The sequence below is a fragment of the Botryllus schlosseri genome, chromosome 2, assembly GCF_051294905.1.
Source record: "Botryllus schlosseri isolate E-star chromosome 2, Bs_hap1, whole genome shotgun sequence".
NCBI classification, from domain to species: domain Eukaryota; kingdom Metazoa; phylum Chordata; class Ascidiacea; order Stolidobranchia; family Styelidae; genus Botryllus; species Botryllus schlosseri.
In genome coordinates this window covers 12,284,830-12,309,262 of record NC_137237.1, presented here as the reverse complement: position 1 = coordinate 12,309,262, position 24,433 = coordinate 12,284,830, and the positions used below count along the sequence as shown (strand labels likewise).

The following is a 24,433-nucleotide window of genomic DNA, read 5'->3' as shown; positions in this document are numbered from 1 at the left end:
ACGTACATTGATTGATTGGAAATGTAGGGTTGGCATTAGCAATACGATGTCACATGACGTCATAGGTTCACGTTCGCGTTCACACAGAACCTTTTGAAAAGGTTCGCGTTCATACGAACCAGAAGCTTTCAGGGGTTCGCACCATCTCTACGTATAAGTCAAGAAATATTCGCGTCGTATCCTATTGGACATATTGGCAGCTTACCTGAGTGATGTTTCACCTCACTACGGAGAAAATGTTATGGCGGAGCAAAACCAAATTTCCCTTTACCATAATGCTATAATTGTTGGATTACGTTAATTTAGTAAACATCAAAATCGATGCATCCTAAGTACTATATCGCGATGCCAACCTCATGCAAGTTTTGTTGGATCTGCATTAAGCATGGCTTGACTTCCAAACGTCGATGTATGACAGCTGTGCAGCGTGGTTTTAGTCATTGAATGTTCCAGTAAACGTATCACGCAAATGTCTATTGTTTCTAATTGGATCACTGCATAAATAATGTACGAGTTCTTTCGTATCTCGGCAGTGAAAATCCTTCGTTGTGATTGAGGTCGTTTAAATGGATATAAGTACTTAGAGTTGCATTCTCGATACGTCCGTAGACGCGGAGTCGTATGATGTAGAAAGCTATGATGGTATATAATATGCAGATGATATCGCATTAAATTAGTTTGCATGAGTTTAAAATCAATTTTCCGCATCACTGGCAACATTGCCATTCGTCGTTGGCAGACACAGAATTTCTACCACGCGGGGTTAGTATTGGATCCGATCAGCGTTTCTCTCAAATTCTACACAATGTGGTTTGGAGTAATAGGATTTCACAGGCTTCAGCGTCGAAAAGGTGCGCTGGTTGCGTATTACCGGAAGCCTGCGAGGTGGTGGCTTTATTCCATGAACCCACTTCGGGCGGATATTGATTTTAAAGGTGCTGATGCAGTAAGGCTATTGAGGAATTCGATCTCAGTGAATAAAGTTAATGGCCGTGACTAGCAAATATCTAATCCGGATTCACATTGACTTACGCATCGCTCTATCTAACACCAGTGACCTGTAGCAAAGCATGATTTCATTGGAATTAATGATTGCAAATGTCGCTTTGCCTATCGGCATGAGCTTATTGCGACTGTGCGATATCAAGCGTATATCTGTATCTTCACATATAGTCAGGGAAGTGCCGGTTGCCCAAATTTCCATCGCTTCTTCTGTCAAATTGTGTTGTTCAATTTGCTTTATGCATGTAGGCCACGACACGCATCAATTATTTAGAGCAATGGAGCAATCGTGAATATTTTCTGTTATATGTTAGACTGCAGAATGATTTAGTTTTCAGCGCATTTGCTTCCGGATGAGACAGGTGAATTCTCAGGGCGGATAATAGGTCGTAATTCCCTTCACGTAGTATACTTTTTCAGGATATGTCAAAATATATGTCCCGTATGGAAACATGCGCATTGTGATTGATTTTCGTAATAGAATGCAGAGTCACGATTGATTTAATTCAGGGGTCGCCAACCTGCGGCCGTACGGCCGTAGAAGGGGATTTGTGCGGCCGTGGACACGTAATTCAAATAGTATGTGTTGGCGGCCGTCGACATGCAGTTTGAATTTACGAATTGGCTACCGATTTCTTGAGAGATTTTTCTTGAACTTTTCTTTGCGCTTCGCGCGATTCAATGTGACTTCATTTTTCGATTTTAATATAGTAGCGCTTTTTGCAATCAGAGCACCACAGTACAGATTTGAACAGCAGCGGATAATGATGCACCTCATATAAAAATACCAACTCGGAATCCGCGCTCTCCTCACTATACCGACAATCCTGATGGAAGGTCAAGAAATAACAGCATGCAACAAAGTGACTAATAACAATTGGTCCACCCGAAGATGCATCATCATTTATAACTTTCCCTGAATTTTTGAAAACATCCCCTTCATCAACTCTGCCGGTGAGTCTGATCACATGGTCTGAGAAAGGATAGATGTTTGACAGTAATATGTAACACTACTAATATTGAAGACGAAATTCATTAGTGAATCTGAAAAAAATTTGAACGCTTTGCGCGACTATGAACATAATCCCATCCCAGTGACCACTCGCGATGTCTACTGCTATTCGACTCTATTTCCGTTGAATTTTACATTACAATATACTTAATTAAAGTGGCGTCACAGCAATGGTGAAGGAGGGAACGCCACAAACAACAAATAAATATCACACTGACTGCGCCGCCGAATAAAATGATTGATGTCATGGGGCGAATTAGGGAGTTCGTGTGACATTCAATTTCAGATCTCGACAGCGCACAACACTCCTTCGAAGTGTCTTTATTCTTTATACATGTAGGTAGAAGGATGTTTGTTCAAATCTATATTCTAGAGCTGCGGTTCCAAAACATTTTCTGTTGACTGGGTCCTTTGAAAATAACACTCGCGGCACCTAATTGAATTATTAATTTTGCAAATTTCAAGAGAGGCCTATTGATATGGAATTACGAAATGCAGTTTGTTTAAAATGGAAAACGCGGAACATTTTTTATGTGAACACTGTGTCTTTTGATTTCACTCACTTTATAAAACCGTGGCACATAGGCCTACTAGCTACTGCAGATAGGCGATATCGCGATGCCGATTGAAGAACGCGGAGAGGAAGGAAATATACTTTAGTCTGTTTTGACGATTGAGGTGCTAAGCAATCACAAGGTTATCGAGTCAGCAGACTCAGCACCATCATTTTTATCTTCGCGAAATACCGGAATGCCGAACGCCTATAGCGTGGAAACCATGGAACCTATTATCGAGAACACCGTAAAACGAGTTGAGTTGATTAGCAATGTATTACATATGCTTTTCAAGGTAACAATTTACGGGAGATCGAATGATATTGTCATTTACACCAGATGAATGACTCTGTCCTTAATTTACTATCGACGGACAGCTTATTATCTCTCATAGTGCGATGATTAGTTGTCGCTATGTGGTCAATTGCAAACTGTGCGCAGAGCATCGTATAAAGAACAAAATGAACGGTGGTTATGACTTCAGATTAAACCAACGTGTCTGGAAATCAGAAGCTTTAAAAACGCCCTAAAACCATTACGAACATAAATCATATATCCTTTCGTTGTATACCACTGAACACAAGGGTGTGGACCGAAAATTATAATATCATAATAATAATATTATAATTATTCACGAGGCAATTATAGGCTTGATGATAGATAGAGATTTATAAATTTGTATGTACTCAAAGGAATTTCGAGCGAATAACTTTCAAGGAATGCGGAACTTCATCTGTGGCTGTGTTCTCTTATATTCTGTATTGTGGCTTGTGCGCAAATTTTAATCGCATTCTCATATCAGCGGAATATACGCCCGCAGGTATAGTAATTCTGCCATTGGGGCATTTTAGTAGGGTATTCATTGAACGTGGTCGACAATTGACTGGCTATTTGCCGAATCTGCTGTGCTTTTCATTCCCATGCGCTGAGAGAAGAACCGTGAAATGTGCACCCAGTTTGGTAACCGCTTCACTCTAGAGACACGCATATAATTGCAGTAAGGGCATATTTATTCCGAGTTGGTGAAGTTCTACTGCATACCACAACGCGTCTACGCATATGTATTGATGGTACGATTACGTACGAGAAATGATGTTAATTCTTCGTAATAGTCTACGTCGACGTTTTACTCCAGAAGCACGGGTTAGCCTGATCTATCTTATTCCGTTTCATAGAGATAGTATTGTTGGAGTAAGGTAAATTCAGAATATCCCATCTTTTCTATTTACGCGCGTTCAGCGAATGAACCAGCGTCCAACTTCATGAAGCCTGGAAAATTATTTTTTGTGGTGAAAACGAATGGCGTCATAATGCAAAATACGGAAATTTGGAGTGGGCATGGCTGTCTTACGCCTCCATTCAGAGTACGATATTTGATCACACTAAAGCACGACACGAAAAACGAGGCAAATTTGATCGCACCGTACCGTACCGATTCCCTGCCAAAACAATGGTCAATGGTCAATTGGTCATCCACATATCTGTTGCCGAAATCAATTTTTAGCAGCTCAGTATCCATTCATCGACGCGGATGAACCGCTGACAATACCTATAATCCCTCATACCGGCTCCAAGCAGGGTTGTAATGACTCGAGTCATGACTCGACTCGAGTCCGACTCGAGTCACGTTTTTCAGATGACTCGACTTGACTCGAGTCATTTTCTCAAAATACGGAAATGACTCGACTCGAATCGAGTCAATTTGTGAATTGACTCGACTTGGACTCGAGTCATTGCGCATGACTCGAACCAAGTCATATGACTCGAGACTCAGACGGCCAAGACCGACGTTTCATTGTAATTTCGAGGAATAGAAAGTAATCACACTATTGGGATTTCGTCTATTGGTACTGGTACTTGAAAACGCGTCCAGAAACTGCTAAAAATGACGAAAATTAGTATATTATAAATGCGAACCATTCGATATCACCAAACAGAGTTATAAAAAGTGGATTTAACAAGCCTTTAACTGGAAACTGGGCAGTCAACACAATGACTTGGACTCGACTCGAGTCATATTACCATGACTCGGACTCGACCCTCTGCTCGGTGACTTGGACTCGGACTTGACTCGGTGGTGAATTGAAAATGACTCGACTTGACTCGAGTCAAAACTATAAAAGTGAGATTGACTTGTGACTCGGAGCCTCGTGACTTGGTTACAACCCTGGCTCCAAGTTACATTTGTCAAAAACAACGACATGCTGCCCGCGCATTTGACGATCTAGTAGCGCAATGGGCGTCGAAATTTCTCTGCGAGGCGAAGATGAAAAGGAAGTTCGATTTTCCCGTCACTATATCAGTGTTTAGAGGCTACAAACGAACGGGTTGAAAAAAGCTTCGGATCGCAAATCTATACCTGCAGAAAAATCGATGAGCAGCTCAGTGAGGGCGTAAATAGTTTGCGCCATCTGCTTTCCTGCTCAACTCGTATTGGGTCTACTTTACGTATTTCTGAGATTCCAATCGCATTTGTCAACTGTCGCGGAAGAATTGGAATAGAGTGAAATCCCTATCCAGATACTGAATATTGTCAGTATCGACATTATGCCCAGAGCGCTGCAAGTTAATCTAGGAAATCAATAGATTAATAAACAGTGTATGAAGACTGAAGACAGGCCTAGTGATATTGTAATTCAGTTGAGCTCTAGCGCAGACACAGTTGCACACAGCACAGCCGCGCGGGTGCAGTTTTATAGTGTATTGTGAAGGTGGAGGTGGTCGTTTAAGTTATAGGCTTTGTCAAGCCGTGTTTCGACACAGTCTCCCATTCGTTTCTTGGTATAGCAATAATGACGTGTTTTGAAATGATCAAAACTTTTATAAATGAGTGAGTGAGCTGTTATTTCCTTGTCGTTGATATGAACGCAATCATTAGCTACCAATGAGCTGAGCAACCGTATTCATGTCTCGCTTGCCCTCTTTTTTTTATCTATATTTGCATTTACTATGGTGATCTGTGTTTGTTTTAATAACATTCATTTCATGCATCATGTTTCTCGGTGCTATGACTAAGCTCTACAGTTCTTGGTGACTATAATATACTATATAAACCCAAAATGGTAGCTGGTTCAGTTGGCAACTTGTTTCTTATCACATTAGCACTCTTAACACGGTGCTACGTGCTATATCAGTACGGAAATGCATTTGGTCTGCACGAGATGTTGGCCGTCGCAACTACACGATTCGTACGACACCGTCGGTTTGCGAAGCCATTGCGCTGCGATTATAGGATTGTCAGCCAACAATGAGTGACGGAAATTCGTTTGTGCCTCACTTGACAGCGTTTCCGTGTGCTGTCATTGTACGTAAGAAAGCCGAATTTCACATTTCTAAGCGATTATGGAGATTTTCCCGTGCTCTGACATTATTCATATTGAGATAATCCTAATCACTAATCAGAGCGACAATAGAATCGATTAATTAATACCAGATATTACAGATTCCGAGCTGTTTATGATGAATTGCGCTATCAGAGGTGTGGCCTAACTGACCATACATAAATTCCGTTATTTTAGGGGAAAAATGTTTAAAATTTAGTCATACATGTAAATCGATAGAAAATAACCATAATTTTTGATGTTAAAACCATTGAAGGTTTCGCAGTTTTCTTTTGCTCCTCCTGACGCCAGCTAAGGCACTGCCACACACTTACCTTCGCTGCCCGCACACCATTATTTATACTGAGTTTATCGATGGATTATGGGAATAGCCATGGAATTTTGCCTTGTTAGTGTGTGTTAATAACAGAGGTGGTTAGTAGCGAAGTACTTCTACCTATTGAAGTACTTAGAGTAGATTTTGCCTACTCACACTACTTTTTAAGTAGTTATGATTCTAGACTACTTCTACTTCTACTTCTACCTGACAGTTTTCAGTTTTGTAGGCAAAAATAAGCGTAGAATACCTACTTTCTTACTTATGAATCACCACTACTACTTCTACTTGAGTAGCGACGGTGACTACTTTGACAACCTATGGCTAGTAATAATCAGGGATAGATTAGCTCATAGGCCGCATTAGCTCGAAATTTCCGGGCCGACTTATTTGCCAATCCGCCCGTATTAATAATAATACATTTGGAATAAAATTGAGTTTTTCGTTAATTTGTTGGTACCCAACAAAATCATAGAACCTCGAGGTGGTACAAGTAAAGAATAAGGTAGAGAACCACTGCTTTACTAGATGCTTATTCGTTCGAAAATTCATTTGATGAGAAGGGAATTTGAAGTTAGTCGTTTGTTTTTCGTGTTTTGAACGAATTTTGAAAAAGAATCCTTCAGTGAGTTCTTAGAAACTTTATAACAATGCTTCCCAAACAATGCGACAACGGCCCTCTTGGCAATAATCCAGCACATACCAAACGACCCCTACCCCCAACAACGACAAAAAGTTGTTTTGTTTACTGTTCTCACACGTTGGCGCTTATGGCCATTTTAGATAAATATAATTGTGGCACGATACACGTTATTTCAGAGTCACAGCTTTGTAGAAATTTCAGGACAGACACTATCAAGGGATAGAACGTGCAAGGCAATTTCCCTTCGAATGTCATTATACTTCGTTCGAGTTCGTTGCGGTGCATTAATGCTCTTAAAAATTCATTATTCTGGTTGTACAGGCGTTTATAAATGTGTGTTCAATAAGCCTCGCTGGCCAATAATACGTTGCTGACGATTTCAGATTGAAAGCTTGCATATATATACACAAATATAGCTATTAATTAACGGATATTCCATAGAGGATTCGGTAGTGCATAACGTCCCTTTTTTACTCTCAGAGCCCCCAATCGCCCAGTTTGTAGATGGTCCTCCCTTCAAAGTCGCTGGCGCCCACTTTGGGAACCACTGCTATATATAATCACGATTAGACCTTGCTGGGGTAGGGGTTTTTCAAACTTTCCCACAAGGAAAGGATTATCCTATTTAGGCGAACGCTGTTCTCTGCAGTAGATTCACATACAACGCAAATGCCTGTCTGATTTAGTACGGTAAATACTTCACGTAAAACCATGATATTCACGTGGATGGACTATCGCAGTCACAAGTCATAAATATTAGCCCCTAAACGTCAATTGTCCTTCCATCTGATTTTGTTTGCTGGAGATAAAGACAAATTGACAGTAGCATCTATCTTTATACTATTTACCACTAGGGCCTAGAATGATACCTCCATCTGGCTTGGTTCAAGTATAGGCTAGTATTACGTCCATGTGTTAGAAATGGCATTATATTTATCCCACCGCAAGAAGTAGAAAGTATGGCAAATGTATCAAATAAGGTATGAAGGTATGGAAAGAGTTAGTCAAGTATGGAATATTGAAGTTTTCCTTTTATACCATACCATACTATCATGCCCTGGAATTAGCCCATATTATAGCATTTATCCGATGACCATGCAATCTAGAACTTCACATTCATCACCGCTTATACTTAATTACAGACCAAAAGGGGGGTTAATCTTGAAAGGAAAATGGATCGAAATATGACTCTATCCATACTGACGTATATGTAACTCCTGATTCTGTAACTGTATGGCTATATACTTAAGGCTAAGGTTAATTGTGTTTCTATTCAACCTGATTCCAATTCATTGTATATTTAGGCGATATGATAGATGCAGTGATTATTTTGCAAGTATGGCATCCCGACGTCACCTATTTAAAAATGATTTAGCTGAATGTCTACCTACACTAGTATGAATGACAGTAACAACAATGCCACTCTAGTCATTGTCGACTGTGATGAAGGTGACATGGATGTTCATTGCGCCGAAGGGTCAAATCCAAACAGCAACACTTCATCTCCAGAAAACATCCCTCCAGATGATGAAACTGAGTCCACGTGAGTTATTATTATCGTGGTCAATCCTATGCTGTATGATGAATCTATAATTGTTGATATCGCACCTCAATTATAGCTAACTAATCTCCGTAGGTCAGTGATATCCAAATCAATACATACATCACATCACGATTTTTCGCTTATCCAATGCGCCGTGCAATGAAGTGCAATCATCATAATTAAAACATAACTATACTCGCTTCCTTAGCTATACCGATCGAATTGGAAATTATTTAACAATCATCTATGATATGAGCGATATCTGATGTTAGTTTCCAGCCATTGTCGTATTCAGAACATGAATTCAATAAGTCATGAAAGGGAATAATTCGGGACGTTTATTTTACTATCCCAGTCGAAAATGGAAATAATTTTTGAAAGTTTGTATCCACAGAGATGTCGCAGAGGAAACAGCAAAATGCAATTACATCGATTTTCACTTGAAGGCTAATTTGAACAGATCGAGGAAAAACGGTCAAGTAGGTATTCATTTCAAGGAATTCAGCTCCCTACAGTTACAGTTACAGCAACGCTATATTAACAGACGTCGATGATGTTGGCCAGTTTGTCCGGGTATTTATCCGTCGTGAAGCAAATCGCGGTCACTGACAACGACAACATAAATAAAAGAGACAGTGAAGGGAACACGGCATTGATGCTGGCATCCCAAGCAGGTTTGCGACTATTAACTGAGATACGGTTGTCTATAAATATGGCAAACTATAGCTCATACCACTCTTCGCTGTCCATCATATATGATGGTGAAAACTTCATCCGCTTATCTCACGACATGAAACTACTTCCATATCATGTGCATTGTGCATCTGACTAGCAGAGGTGGTCAGTGACGAAGTACTTCTACTTTTTCGAAGTACTCAAATAGTTTTCCTCTACTTCTGGTACCTACTCAAGTTGATCTTTTTTCGCTACTTCTACTTCTACTTCGTAATACTTTGTGAACTACTTACTTACTTTTCGCTATTTTCAGTTTTTCAAGTAGAAGTAGTTTAATCCCCCCCAAAAAATAGCCTAAGGAGTTTCGGGGCTGTTTTCACGTAGTACCAACATTTCATTTTCATAAAAGTCATGTAAGACCCAGAATTTTCGTTGCACTTCGCGCACAGTAGATATAAAGTGACAAATATTTTTTAACGAAAGTATCGCTGAATATAATATAGATACCGGCGGGTTGCGTGGTTCCGTTCAAACCGCATTGTCGCCTATATCAAATATTTCAGTAAGTATGGCCCCGAAACGTTTGAAACTACCGTTTCGAAATCTAGCAATTACCTATTATACCTAGCAGCCCATGACGTGTCCTAATCTGGAAGAGTGGACTTCGACTTTGACTTGGACCAGTTTTAGCAGACCACCGTCGAAGCTTTCTGGACAAATGACATGAAATATATTTTCCGCTTTTTAGAAGTAGTATTTGTATTTTTCTTTCAAATACGAGTATTATACGTTGAGTACTAATTGTAGTTTCAGTTCTTTTGTCTGAAGAACATACATGCGGATGTATAAAAGCAAATGTAGTAATGCCTTATATTTTCCGAAAATAAAGCTATACACTATATGGCATTTTACGATATGCCACATTTTTAAATAACGTATGCTAATCACGCAAAGCGTTAAAGCCGTATCCGACACAACTGCTCCGTATTGCTCTTCGACTGAACTAGGGGCCTTATAGTATGGGGGAGGGTGCCATGCCATGATATTCTCTATTCGAGTAAACAAACGCACGCATAGTATCGCATTTCCATATCAATACTATCACCTTCTGGGATGCATCAATATGAATCAAGCTCTCTACACCTTCCGCATAGCTCCATTTGCACCTTTTGACAGTCCATGCGAACGAATTACCATCGTTTTCTCAACTACTTACTTGATTGAGTAGATTTAAAGTCAGTCAATTCTACTTCTACTTCAAGTAGTTTTAGGTTGCTTATGAAAGAAGTACTTCTACTCGTACTTGAATAGATTTTTTTCGTTGCTGCTACTTCTACTTCTGCTTGAGTGGCTTTCTTGACTACTTTGACCACCTCTGGTGACTATACAAATACATATTGATGCTTTTCGTGAAAAGTAATAAATCGAAGCCATAGCACGCTATCGAACAATACCTTCAAATCGGATGGACAAATGTGATTGTCGTACTGGGACCAATTAAGCGTGGATGTGTGTTTCGCACAAGTATTCGCTGTTTTAGTCACATTGCACAAATACGCAACGATTTTAAATTGTACGCATACGACAGGATCCGGATCGGGTGTTGACTTCGACATTTGTCGAATGGCTTTGAATATTTATGCGACCTTGAGATTAATTTAAGATCTGAATTCGGATTGCAAAATATGAAATCATCTCATATTCAGTGCACACTGCACATTATGGTCAACTGTTTCAGTTTGAAACATGGCTGCTGGTAGAACGTTGTGAAATATCCAGGCTGAGTATCAGCATTTGAACTGATCAGCGTAATATTCATAAATGTACCTCTGGACTTGGTGTATTTAGTTTTACCCGCCTCAAACTATATACAGATACACAGACCTCAACGATAGTCAACTCCTATAGTAGAAAACCTTATCAAACATAGATGATATATAAAAATCAATTGGACATGAAGGCAATGAATGGAATATGATATAATCTGAATTTATAGGTCACAGCGAAATCATACGGTTTCTACTTTGGAGTTACGACAAAATTGAAATAGATGCTGAGAACATTTTCGGACTGACCGCATTGATGAAGACAGCTCTTCAGGGGCATTCTCACTGTGCGAGAATCCTAATTGTCGCTGGTAAGAATTTTCACATTCTGCACTGTATACTGCACACGAGTACATTTTCGAAATCCGGCTGTTTACAAGGGTTGACAAATTATAAAGGTTCTTACGGACAATTCAACAGTATCGTCTTACTCCGAACTATAATCGGCACAGCTCAGATACATATCGCGTATAACTGGTTCCAATAATAAGTTGATGATGATGTATAATGAGTTACGTCGGTATCATCTGGCGTTATTATGATACCGCGAGACACTATCTATCACCATTTCGCCAGAAATAATCATTTCCAGACCCTTTCTTCGGCTTGAAAACTAACACTTATTTCTGCAATTTTCCGTTCTTGGGCTGTATCATATCGTTAAATATCATTTAAGTGTTAGGTTATGAGGTGGATATTGATCATGACCATCACCACTATTCAACGCACGAGCAAAGATAACTAACTAATAATTATACTTATAGAAATCGCTGGAATATGCCTCTACTTTGGGTTCCCGATTGATGTAATGCGTATCTGCTTCATGCTTGAACAAGGGATCCGAAAAAAAGTCCGCCTAAATAGCCTGTACTGTACAACAGCTTACTTACATGCATATCATAAGTAGTAACACTATTTGATTTTTGGATAGTCATAGTGATATAAACTAAAATTAAATAATTGGTGACGTCGTGTTTTGCTGCGCGGTGTTCCAATACAAAAATACTCTTCATATATTCTATTTTTTCATGTGATAGGGATTGGTATCAAGTTTTAGCAGTTACACCTATCGGATGTTATTCCCTATGAACAATTGAACAATCGTTATCTCTATGGGCGATTTATATCAAAATTCCATTCCTTGGTTCAGTACATTATAGGCCAACGCTGAACGCATGTATTATTCATGCGGGTATACTCGCCTACATTGTATTGAATACATGAATGAAATGAACAAACGCCATGTGGCTGTCAACCGGCGTGATTTCACTACAAACTCGATGGAATCTTGCGGTCAAGATATGAGGATGTAGCTGTAGAGACAGCCCATCTGCCCTCTTACTCTCTGACTGAAACGATCAGCTAGATAATGTCAACTATTCCCCATAGCATTACTGATGTACAAATTGACGTAAACTATTCCTCTATGTAAATAATCCTCTGGATTATTTCGAACTACTTTTGCTTTGCGTATTGGCACATTAAAATATCTCAGTAACAGTTACCCGGTCATTACATGAAACATGCGACTTATATAAATGTAGTTCACGGTTGCAGAAACAATGTATAGTTGAGTAGTGTAAAATACCATTTCCATTCCAAAACATATATTATATCTCCTTGTGTGCGCGATATATCCAAGTCGGGAGCGGGACGTAATTTCGAAATACTTTCTTATATTTCGTCGTACTTGCGATGCTTCGAAATGATAAATTTTCCGACGAATAAATGAAGGAATAAATGACTGACTACTGAAGAGCCATTGTGGTCCTCAGCTCTATCGTTGGTATGGACAGAGAGATGTTATGCAGCTTAACCTTAGGGAGAGCGAGAAAGCAACAAATATTTGTACTGGCTGATTTCATTGTAGGGGTAGAAGTATGTTTGTGCAGTGTGAACAGTTGTAGTATGGATTACAAGTCTTGCAGCGTAGTAATAATGCGGCTCGGTTGTGAGTGGAAACAACCGCCGTGACTATAGCGTCATGACGCAGTACCCTATCAAGTAGGCGCGTACACCGTATATATTTAAAATTCTACTATCCTGCGTGACACCGGAATTCCGTGAGTTTAATAAGCTCAGCTTATCACCAAAGTCACCGCAGTGTTTGTACAAGCCAAGTTGTTGTTGTTGTAGTTGTTGTTGTTGTTGTTGTTTTGATATTCATGATATTCGTGGTGTTTCGACTACACTGGTCATTTTACACCAGGCCGATATTGTTTATTATGTTACCGTATTTACCGACTTGTAGCACGGTCCACTTCTATAAGGCTTTAAGACATTGCTTACGCGGCTCACGTGGCGAAGTTGTTGTCATGCCTTACATCACCATTGTCGTAATTCTAATCACAGTCTGCTTAAGCTACAGAAAACAGAATAAACTTGAATATTCGAGTACAGATAATTATGTAACACTCGTTGATAGTGAAATTATTTACGTTTTTTGTGGAATATATTCATACTATTATTGACTAATACTACTAGCCTTGTCCCTATGCTCGATTATACGATTACCTCGCGTCATCGCTATTCACTCTACGCGGTCCTATTCACCACGCGCTGACTTCGGCGGATGCTGCTTGCATCCAAAATCAGGCCTCGTGATTGTTGTGAATATCAATTTTTATGCTGTGAATACATAATTTGAACAGTATTTTTATACTTAATTGTTACGAAAGATATCAAAAGGCACAATTCTAATATGGTTTACGCAGCTATCCGGCGGATGCCATAATTATTCGAAGAATAGTAATCTGTACCGGCGCAATCAACAGCTAACACAATGAAATGAGTCGGTGCGTTGGCACGTGCAATGGATTTCGAACCTTTGTTGTTGGTGTTCTTTTGGTGCTGCAATTTGACCTCTGAACACGAATTATTTTTGCGCGTTTTAGCGTACCACTTATTTTCGCCGTAAAATTTTGTTACGCGTACGACCCTAATACGAAGCTTATAGAATAAAAACTCTGCCATCAGCACAGACTCAGAAGAGAGTCGCTGCTGTAGGCTACGCAAGTCGCAACTAATCAAGTGACCGAGGTGCTGTAAGCAAATAGCTTATTCGGTAGCTGTATTCTCGTGAATGGAAAGCAGATGATGAGCAATTGAGCATTGACTAATTTTGTACCCCATCGTTGCAACCATCATTACGCGTCGAAGATAGTGACGGTTCGTGTCAATGTATCAACCTTGCGCCGCGTTCAGTAATCCGACAACTACACAATTGAAATTAGCTCTCCATGGTACATCATGTTGATTGTGGATGGCCAATTAATCCTACCAACATATAGTCCTCTTACATTATATCTCTTTGCGACCATATAAGGGGCAGACGTCGAGAAACGTGATCACGGCCGAAAGTATTGTGCGTACGACTGGGCGTTATTTTGCGGCTTCGGGGGGACAGCTCAAATCATAAAGAGCGTTGGTTCAGCCGGCCCGTTGAATGTCCAAAGAAATGTATCGAGGGTCGAAGAAAAGCAAGTACGTACACAGAGACAATCTGACTATGTCATGTACTGCATATATTATTATATTGACAATGTTCAGCTAAATTCTCGCATGCTGACAAAGCTTTTATGGCACAAACAAACCAATAGTACTTCCAGCTGCAGAAGAATGGATTATAGAGTATATAATATTTTATGACTGCTCTGGGCAAGTGAATATGCGATTTTTATTTAGCAATAACCAGATAACATGTACTGGGGTAATATATAAATCTATCCAAATCGTTATTGACTAGCGACAACCTCTTTGTGGCGATGCGCGTATTTAGATGATCCAATTAAAATTTAATGATCGACGTAATTGATTTTCTCAATTGTTTATTCTTACATATGTGTTAGTATTTTGGTTTCTCAATCGATGTTATTGGACGCCAAATATTAGCTTGAATATACGAACATAACAATATTCGTATTCATCGGTACCCGCATAACAAGTATTTAAATCCATATTTATAGGTATAGCCAGCAAATATTTTTTTTCCAATAGAAGAAATCGTATCGCCATAAAGCCGTTTGGTACTGAATAAAATTCGCAGTTTCATAAAATTATACGAGAGTTTAATTCTAGATTCGGATAATCACCTCCCGCGTGTGTGTTGTGTAATCAATATTTTGTTTCGTCGCAGTCCAGATTGGACATGGCGAAGAGCGCGTGCTTCTCTATCAAGAGACGGATAGCGAAATTCTGTTGCGGCGAAAGGGAAGAATGGGTCGACAGCGTCGGATGTTTATATTATCTTGTGGATCGTGCCTCCCCACCAGGAGCAGTGGCGTGGCCGTTTGGTTGGCCTAAATTGGACAGGTGTGCAATATTTGTACAGTTAGTGACAAAGAGACTATATGTGGCCAATTTGTTGGTATGTAAATTATTTGTTTTCTAGCTACAAGCAGTACGCACATTTCGATTATGTGGTTGTAATTTTTTCCGCGGGGAATTGGATACTGAATTGATCAATGCGGTTAATCCAGCGTGTACTCAGGCTGGCTAAACTCTTGTAAAGGTATACTGCGACTGCAACCAATGTAGCTTGCAAACAGGGCTTTGGCGCATTGGTAAATTTTAAAATGCTCCAGCTCCAGCTCCGAAGCTCTCTTCTATCACAAATCAGCTCCGGAGGTCTTTGATACCACTGCTATCGAATGTTCGGTTGTTGCCGTCGCAAGATACCGTCATTTTGTGGGCATGCAAAGTCCTGTGACGTGTAATTACTTCTTGTCGCCTGTCGATGACGTCATAGCCGCACGAGAACGCACTATACTCAAAGCCATTGCTATGTACTGTACACATTATACAGCATTAAAACAGTGACGTGACGTTTTCATACCGGCATTGCGCTCGTTAATATCAACCTAGACCAGTGGTTCCCAACCTTTTTCGAGCCATCGCCCCCATTTCAAGCTCAACACCGATATCGCCCACGTTGGGAACCACTGACCTAGACAGTCGAATTTAATCTTGAAATGATGATGATGAAATGATTTGTTCAAGTGTAACTGCAAAATTAGCGCATGCATGTCGCGACCTTATCGGCATAAATCCACTGTTTACCAAATACCCAATGGTTTGAAATTCGATATTGGTGCGCTCGTTACCAGTCCGTTCATCGTCGATCAAGTTAGTGGAATATAGAAGGTTCCCCTTCAAACGAATCGAATAAACTCGGAATTAATGCCGTGTGTTAATTCTTGTTCCGTCAATATTTTACCACTTAATTTAACGCCGTGCACTGGACAAGTCAGTAAGCTCACATATGACGTTGTGCGACAATTCAAGAATAGGAGTGTATTAAGCAGACAAGAATTAATACAAAAAAAAATGATGATTACAAAGTGAAAAGCGCGCATCCGACCACTAATTGCCCTCTTATATCCAAGACCAGGGGCAGGGGGGTCGGACATTGCATTGACTAGCCCGCATCGCGACAATAGTATGCGGACTGCTTCGGTGCATTTTACGTTCGCAAATTGTTACTTGAGTAAACGATCATGCGTTGGAATTAATTTCAATTCGTGGGCATACACAATAACACACTATCTGATGTCGCGCTACGATTAAAAAACAATCAACAAAGAACGTGCATTTGCTCATCTAATTCAGAAACGAGACGTTGTGTCTCGGCGTGCGGCGTGCGCGCCTCCAAATCGAAATGTGTAAAGTCACGTTTTTTTATCGTCTGACGTCGCTTATATATTCGTCTCATTGCTAATTAGTTAAATGGCTCAGCTCAAATAAGCATCAATCCCGTTTTGTGACGAAGCCTACCTGGTGATCATGGTGATTTTTTGAACCACACAATTGGCCATTGGATTTGTGCTGATGACGAAATTACGGGTATGACCAATACCCATAGCACAGCAATTACGGAACAAGCGCGGCATATCCAGCCCACCCGGGTTTGGCGCCGATGCATGAACAATTGAACATGGTTAGTTAGAAAATGTGGTTCCAAGTGTCTAACAAGTCAGCATTTCTCAATTTTGTGAGCGATTACCGTAAAATGATGTGAATCCAGCCATTAGTAGCAGCATATAGCATCTTATGAAATACATCGGAGCCGGAGCTACTTACCAAACAGCCTGCTCCAGCTCCGGATCCACTTGAATTATATAAGGAGCTCCGGCTCCGCTGAAAATGCGTGGCTCCGGGGCCCCGGCTCCGGCTCCAAAACCCTGCTTGCAGAGCATGACTTCATGTTAAGTAATACCAACCATACCCATCCTTATGGAATACCAGCCGCCAGCATTGTAGTATACCTGTCGTTAGCAATTCGAACGATTTAAAATGCTACCCAACACTACTGCGGGTGAGACCAGACTAGTTGACCTCCAAGGTTGTATCGATCATTCCTATCTAATACCGAATACTATGCATGGAGAAATAAGTGGCGTAGTGTGTTAAGCGACACAGTCGCGACGCCACTGGTGGCTGGTGCGAGCCCAGGCTCTGCCTAGTTTCCAGAGATGAGCGGATTTGAAATTTCTATGTCCTAATCCAATCCAAATCCGAACCTTCAAATCCAAATCCAAATCCTAATCCATAACTTTTTCATATTCAAGTCCATGTCCAATCCTAATCCGATTCCAACTGGAAATTCAGAAAAAAAAACTAATTTATGCAATGGTGGGATTCGAAAATTTTCTTTCACAACCAACGATTCACTTAATTCAAGATAACCTAGTAACCATAAGTACATTAATAACTGATCTGAATAAAGTTTGTTGCCATTCGCCACAGGACATTTCAATCTCCCAGAAAAAAGATAAATCCAATCCAAATCCTAATCCGTTCTGAAAAAAATGTCTAATCCAAATCCAATCCAAATCCGACAAAATTTCACAAATCCTGTTTTTTCAAAACCTAATCCTAATCCATGCTCATCTCTGCTAGTTTCTACGGGTCGGAGGTCTGTGCTGTGTTCCACATCGCTACCCTCAATGCATACGTCATAGGAAAAGCCCAGATAGATCAAGTAAAGTTGAGGCTTCAAAAATCGACAGCAACAGACACTGTTGAGGACGCATGGAAAAGAGAGTGAAAGTATAGAAATTAAACTTGGAACAGCAACGACCGATTTTGCAGCTTCGTTCCGCTTCGCCGAGGCTGGAGTGGAGAATTGTTTTGCGTAAGCGACTAGGATTTCTGGCAATCCAAAAGCTATCTTCCCGAGCCCAGAAATTATTGAATCTGGTCTTGATCGAAAGCTACTGTTGCACCGATTCCGAAAATATAAATTAAAATAATGATCAGGCACTGATCCACCTGGAATCCGTCCTCCAAGTCTGAAATATCGGCATTGTTCGAAGTTCGAGCCATCGGAGAGTCGCAGCGGGTCATTGTTATGGCCATTGTGTTGCGGTTACCCGATTGTTCTGAACAATGCCGATATTTCAGACTTGGAGGACAGATTCTAGGTGGATCAGTGCCTGATCAATATTTTAATTTATATTTTCGGAATCGGTGCAACAGTATCTTTCGATCAAGACCAGATTCAATAATTTTTGCGCTCGGAAGATAGCTTTTAAATTGCCAGAAATCCTACAGTCGCTTACGCAAAACAATTCTCCACTCCAGCCTCGGCGAAGCGGAACGAAGCTGCAAAATCGGTCGTTGCCGTTCCATGTTTAATTTCTATAGTGAAAGATAGTGAATACACGCGTGACTGGAAGTCGTCCGGAAAAGAGGACCATGTGCATGGATGACGTGGAAAGCTCATTTATACATTCATTCATTCATTTATGCGATCACAAAGAAAATTATGCCAGATTTAAGTCGCATAAATATAAATTTAGTATTCTTCGATCATCTATTTCATTACACTTTTGAAAATGATGTGGGATGATAACAGAAATGTCATTTCCACTAACGAGGGTAGCTTTGTCATACGACACGTATTTTGACCAATTGAGACTTCAAGGCTTCCATGTTGTGAAAAACACCGAAACTACATAATTCTCGTTAACTCTTAGTAGAAACGGGGGTATAGTTTCGGTAGTCGAAAAATTGTCTCTCACCACTCCAGTCGAATCATTACAATCAATACTGATTCAGATTCGATTTCCCGAGTCGCGGTGCTCAGCCTTAATAGTAGGCCTAATCATATAGGTCGTCAATTGTCATGTTTACTTGTAGTCATTCAACGTTGCATCACTCACTGCTTCATCTCGGCAGCATGACTTGAAACTCAGCGTCCATCTGTACAGAATATGTTTCGTGTTTTCTCTTCTCATATTTTTCGGAAGTTCACGCAGTTGATGAAAGCCAGTGCAGGCCTGGCCAACGCGAGGCTCGCGAACAACATGCATCCTTTTTGTGCAGAGGTAGTCAAAGTAGTCAAGAAAGCTACTCAAGTAGAAGTAGAAGTAGCGACGAAAAAAATCTACTCAAGTACGAGTAGAAGTACTTCTTACATAAGCAACCTAAAACTACTTGAAGTGGAAGTAGAATTGACTGACTTCAAATCTACTCAAGTAAGTAAGTAGTTGTGAAAACGATCGTAATTCGTTCACACGGATTGTCAAAAGCTGAAGATGATGCTATGCGGAAGGTGTAGAGAGCTTGATTCATATTGATGCATCCCAGGACGTGTCAATTTCTGACAGAATAAGATGTCGTCCACATCATGGGATGTAAATATAGTATTGATATGGAAAGGCGATACTCGAACACCCCGTTTTAGAGAATATTATGGCCAGACAACCTCCTCCATAATATAAGGCCCCTAGATCAGTCGAAGAGCAATACGGAGAAGTTGTGTCGGATACGACTTTAACACTTTGCGCGATTACTTAACGTTATTAAAAATATGGCAGATCGTAAAAATGTCATACAGTGTATAGGTTTATTTTCGGAAAATATAAGGCATTAATGTAATTGCTTTTATACTTCAACATGTATGTTCTCCAGACAAAAGAACGGAAAATATAATTAGAACTCAATGTATAATACTCGTAATTGAAAAAAATACAAATTCTACTTCTAAAAAGCGGAAAATATATTTCATGTCTTTTGTCCAGAAAGTTTCAACAGTGGTTTGCTGAAACAGGTGTAACATTGAAAAAAGTCTTAGTCCACTTTTCATGATTAGGACACGTCATAGGCTGCTAGGTATAATAGGTAATTGCTAGATTGCGAAACGGTAGTTTCGATCTTTATGGGGGCCATACTTATACTGTGATGAAATATTTGATATAGTCGACAATGCGGTGTGAAGGGAACCACGCGATCCGGTATCCAAACTATATTCAGTGGTACTTTCGCTAAAACATATTTGTCACTCCATATCAACTGTGCGCGAAGCGCAACGAAAATTCTGGGTATTTCATGACATTTATGGTACTACATGAAAACAGCCACGAAATTCCTCAGGCTGTCTTCCAGATTGGAGGATTAAACTACTTCTACTTGCCAAACTGAAAATAGCGAAAAGTAAGTAAGTAGTTCACAAAATATTACGGAGTAGAAGTAGAAGTAGCGAAAAAAAGATTTACTTGAGTAAGTACCAGCAGTAGCAGAAAACTACTTGAGTACTTCGGAAAAGTAGAAGTTCGTTACTGACCCCCTCTGCTTTTGCGTGCGTGGTTTCGTGCGAATCTTGACAGTTGACATCAAAGTTTTGATTTGTGTTATTCAACTCTTTCGATTGCTATCAATTGTTTCTCAACCGACGCATATTGCTATAAGTTCGCTCGCCGTTCGGAGCATCTTCTCTAACGAACACGTCACAATAGCTAGATATCCTTGAACTTGACCAACATATTCGCACTTACACGTGTTATTATGACATCGGGATGTCAAACTGAATTCCAAGTCGCTTCCAACAATTCCTCTCGTTTAGAATACAATCGCCATGTGAAGATGTACAGTTGGACGAATATCCAGAGCATACCACGCCTATCACAAATTCAAACGAGCAGGCGGAGGCTGGAAAGAGATTCGCAAAGTATACTGTGAAAACTGTTCCCGCCATCATGTGCACGAATTCATCTCCGGTAGCCAAAACAAAATCAAAATCTCGAAACCAACACGTGGACGAAAACCATCTGTACGTGCCACGAAAAAGCAAGAGCCGGCGGAAATAGTGGATCGAGAAACAAACTACTGCCGGGTTGATGTGACAACCCCGTCGTCCAATCAGTTCAAAACATTTAAGCTGTATCAGAAACGCGGGGGCGTGTTAATCACCAATATGAAACACATGATTGTAATATTTTATTAGTAAATCAATGGAAGTGAGCATTTATTTTACCATTGTATGACATTTATGATCATTTATGATCCATGACCATGACCATGCTGAATGGGGCACAACTAGGATTGCATTTGAAACTTAATCAATTTGAAACAAACATGTTTAAACAGATGGGTCCTTGGTTTTCAACAAAGCGTTTTAAAACACCTTTTCTTTTGAATGCAACCCTAGACACAACTGAGTGCTTCCGTCTATCTTCAAACCTTCCATTTGGTGCCAAATATTCTTCTTCATCTTTTCGTGACTGTAGTGTAGGTATCTGACATTGCAATGACATACATTTTTGTAAGCGAAAATATCTATATAATGACCAGATACCTCTGTCAGTGCTATCATGCGTTGTTGTTATTGTTTTTAGTATTTATAGTGTTTCAACTGCATTGGCCATTTTACACCAGCCCGATATTCGTTATTAAGATTCCTGATCTGCCGACTTTTAGCACGGTCCACGTTCGTGCTAATGCGTGCTTTGTTGCGATTTCAAGTAGAAACGGGAATTACTATGAGAGACGCATTTTGTCGTGTTACTGTCAATTTCAACTTTCAAGAATGGTTACAACAAAGCTCGGCGGGTTCGATTAATCAATCCACCCACCAGTCCCAGCGCCAAAATTCATATTTGAATTATATGTGACCTGGACATCGTATTGGATGGTTAGGTCATATTGTGTCAAATGACATAATCTCTTCTTCGATTTTTTTTTCAGAGTTCAATATTGTCAACCTGTGATAAAGAGGGTTAAAACCAGGGCTGCGGAGTCGGACTCTGGGTAATTTTCGCTTGATGGAGTCGGAGTCGGAGTCGTGAAAACTATAATAGCTGGAGTCGGAGTCGAGGGGAAAATACTGACTGGAGTCGGAGTCGGAGTTTGTGAGAATGACCCTGACTTCGACTCCGATTCCGACTCCAACTTCTCTATCATGAAAACATTTGCTTTCAAAGAATTTTCGAAAGACTTTTTATGTACCACCAATCACTGTTATTAATAACTATACAGATCAGGTACGGACAGTCCGTGGCACGCAAGCCAAATTTGGCACGCGAGAAGGTTATGTGTGGCCTGCGAGGTGATTCTCGAAATTATTTATGACATCAGCAGGTACAATTGCAAGGCCAACCAAAATTTGATTAGCGTGACCGCGAAATTTGATGATGAATAAAACAACAGTTCTGACGCATTGACGTATCCAGGGGCCAGCCACATTTATCCCAGATCTTCGTATATGACCATAAAGTAGAATATTTCATAGCAGATTTATTTGACTTGAAATTTTTCTCGGTACTTCGCATGATTCATTGTCACTAGATTTCTTGCATTCAGTATTTGAGCCCCCTTCTGAAAATTATGAATACATATTATTCACAGAATTGAGTTTAACTATATTCGCAATTAGGAGATAACGTGTCGTCCAACATGCGGCTTCGTTTGTGCACTCGCAGCAAGATCGTCGACAAAACATTTGCACAAAATGATAGAGGCATGTTCACTGATACCGTCGATTTTGTTATGTCTAAACGTCGAATAATCCTGTCCTTGCCAAATGAGCCCAGTGGTATACAGATGCGACCCCCAATGTATGTTAGCAACATATTTATTGATATAATTCAGTCATTATATTGCAAAAAAATTTCGCGCAGCGCGCGACCAGGGCCTGATTGCGCACTGCACAGTTGCATGACATGTTGTTATCAATTTTAGAGCGTATTACTATAAGTCTTGTTTGCAATGTTACCTAATTCGGTTCGCTCCTATCGGATGACTAAAAAAAGGTTATCAACATTCCAGTTGGCAGGGGAAGAAAATCCCAGCACAGGGGAAGAAAATCGCAATATGCGTTTTCGCGATGATGTCAAAATTGATGCAATTTTTGGAATTATACCATGATGCTGTGACAGAGCAAATGCATCGGCTGGTTTTGTAAAATTGTAAAAATTATGTAAATATGACCAAACGATGCTTCCCACTTGACAAAATTAAAAATATTTGTAGTGTAGCTTAGCTGTTTGGGTAGAACAAATGATTAAGAAAGACTGCAAGTCCCAGTCCTTGAATATTTGATTAAGTACATGTAGGCTACACATAGGCTATGGTCTTTGACTATACTTAACTAAATTCCATTTATGACCAATGTCTATTAGTAGTAAGAGTGTGTGTGCTTGTAATCAGGATAGTGTGCAATGACAAAATTAGTAAGTTCAATCTCTTTATTAGTTGCTGACTCGTACACAAGAGCTACACTGGGATTTTTTTTATCTACATTGTTATTATACAGGATTGGATATCTGCCATATTTAAATGATTCATACATTTCAGGATATTAGAGAGTCCATGTTGTAAAAACTCGAAAAAGGAAGGATATTTAGCAAATTTTTCTTTCATGTTAATTGCATAGTGGATAATTCGAGCTGTGCCACAATGAAACAATTTAGCATGCCACCGTTAATCATATGTTTAATGGTTGCATGATAGTCATTCAACCGACAATGTGGCATATAATTTTCGAAGTAAATTGGTAATAATGCTGGAGTCGGAGTCGGTACGTTTAAAGACCCAGGAGTCGGAACGTTAGATTCAGGAGTCGGAGTAGGTATATTGAAAATATGTGGAGTCGGAGCCGGAGGTAAAATTTACCGACTCCGCAGCCCTGGTTAAAACTTTCTCTTTTTATATCTCCCTGCGTGTGTAAACCTCTGAAAGCGTAAGTTGGTAGTACGAACTTCTGTGTGACAGTGACGATTATTATTGATGTCAATAAATTTTCCTGTAGTTCAATCTACCCAACTGTCAACCAGTAACCGGGAAGAACCCCTGGGGTAAAGAGGTTTAGAGATAGTTTATGTGGGTATTGAAATTAAGTAACGAAAATCTCACACATATGATGTCACTTATATACCCAACCCATACGAAATATCAGACAGATATGATTCACGTGATTTGGAATCGAACTAGTATAGTATTGAATGATATACTCATATTGAAATTAACCCAAATATTTTCGGCTGACACGCGTCAGGGGCAATGGCCAGCAACTTGTAGAGAATTGAACAGAACATTACATATCCATATTGAAGTTCTGTATTTCCAAAAAGCTCTTCAAATAGTATAGTTCTCGTGTTGTTACCTGAATCTCTCGTATCATACAGGCGGCCTGTGTAGATTTTGCGGTGTTGCTTGTGAGCAACATATTTCAAGGGTAATACAGATATCAATAAAATGATGTCAATCAACGGACTTTTTCTTCCTCTAGCGATCTCCACTCCC

The 24,433-nt window shown here is 40.0% G+C and overlaps 1 protein-coding gene across 1 annotated transcript; it reads left to right on the top strand.

Annotated features, from left to right (window-relative positions):
- The first annotated feature begins 572 nt into the window (after nucleotides 1–572).
- On the top strand, nucleotides 573–24,292 carry LOC145433587 (uncharacterized). The gene is made up of 7 exons (XM_080310726.1): nucleotides 573–8,411; nucleotides 8,806–8,890; nucleotides 8,956–9,085; nucleotides 11,083–11,223; nucleotides 14,238–14,395; nucleotides 15,048–15,223; nucleotides 20,757–24,292. Exons 1-7 carry the CDS (start codon nucleotides 8,248–8,250, stop codon nucleotides 20,998–21,000), a joined length of 1,098 nt encoding a protein of 365 aa, XP_080166852.1. The 5' UTR covers nucleotides 573–8,247; the 3' UTR covers nucleotides 21,001–24,292.
- Nucleotides 24,293–24,433: the final 141 nt, after the last annotated feature.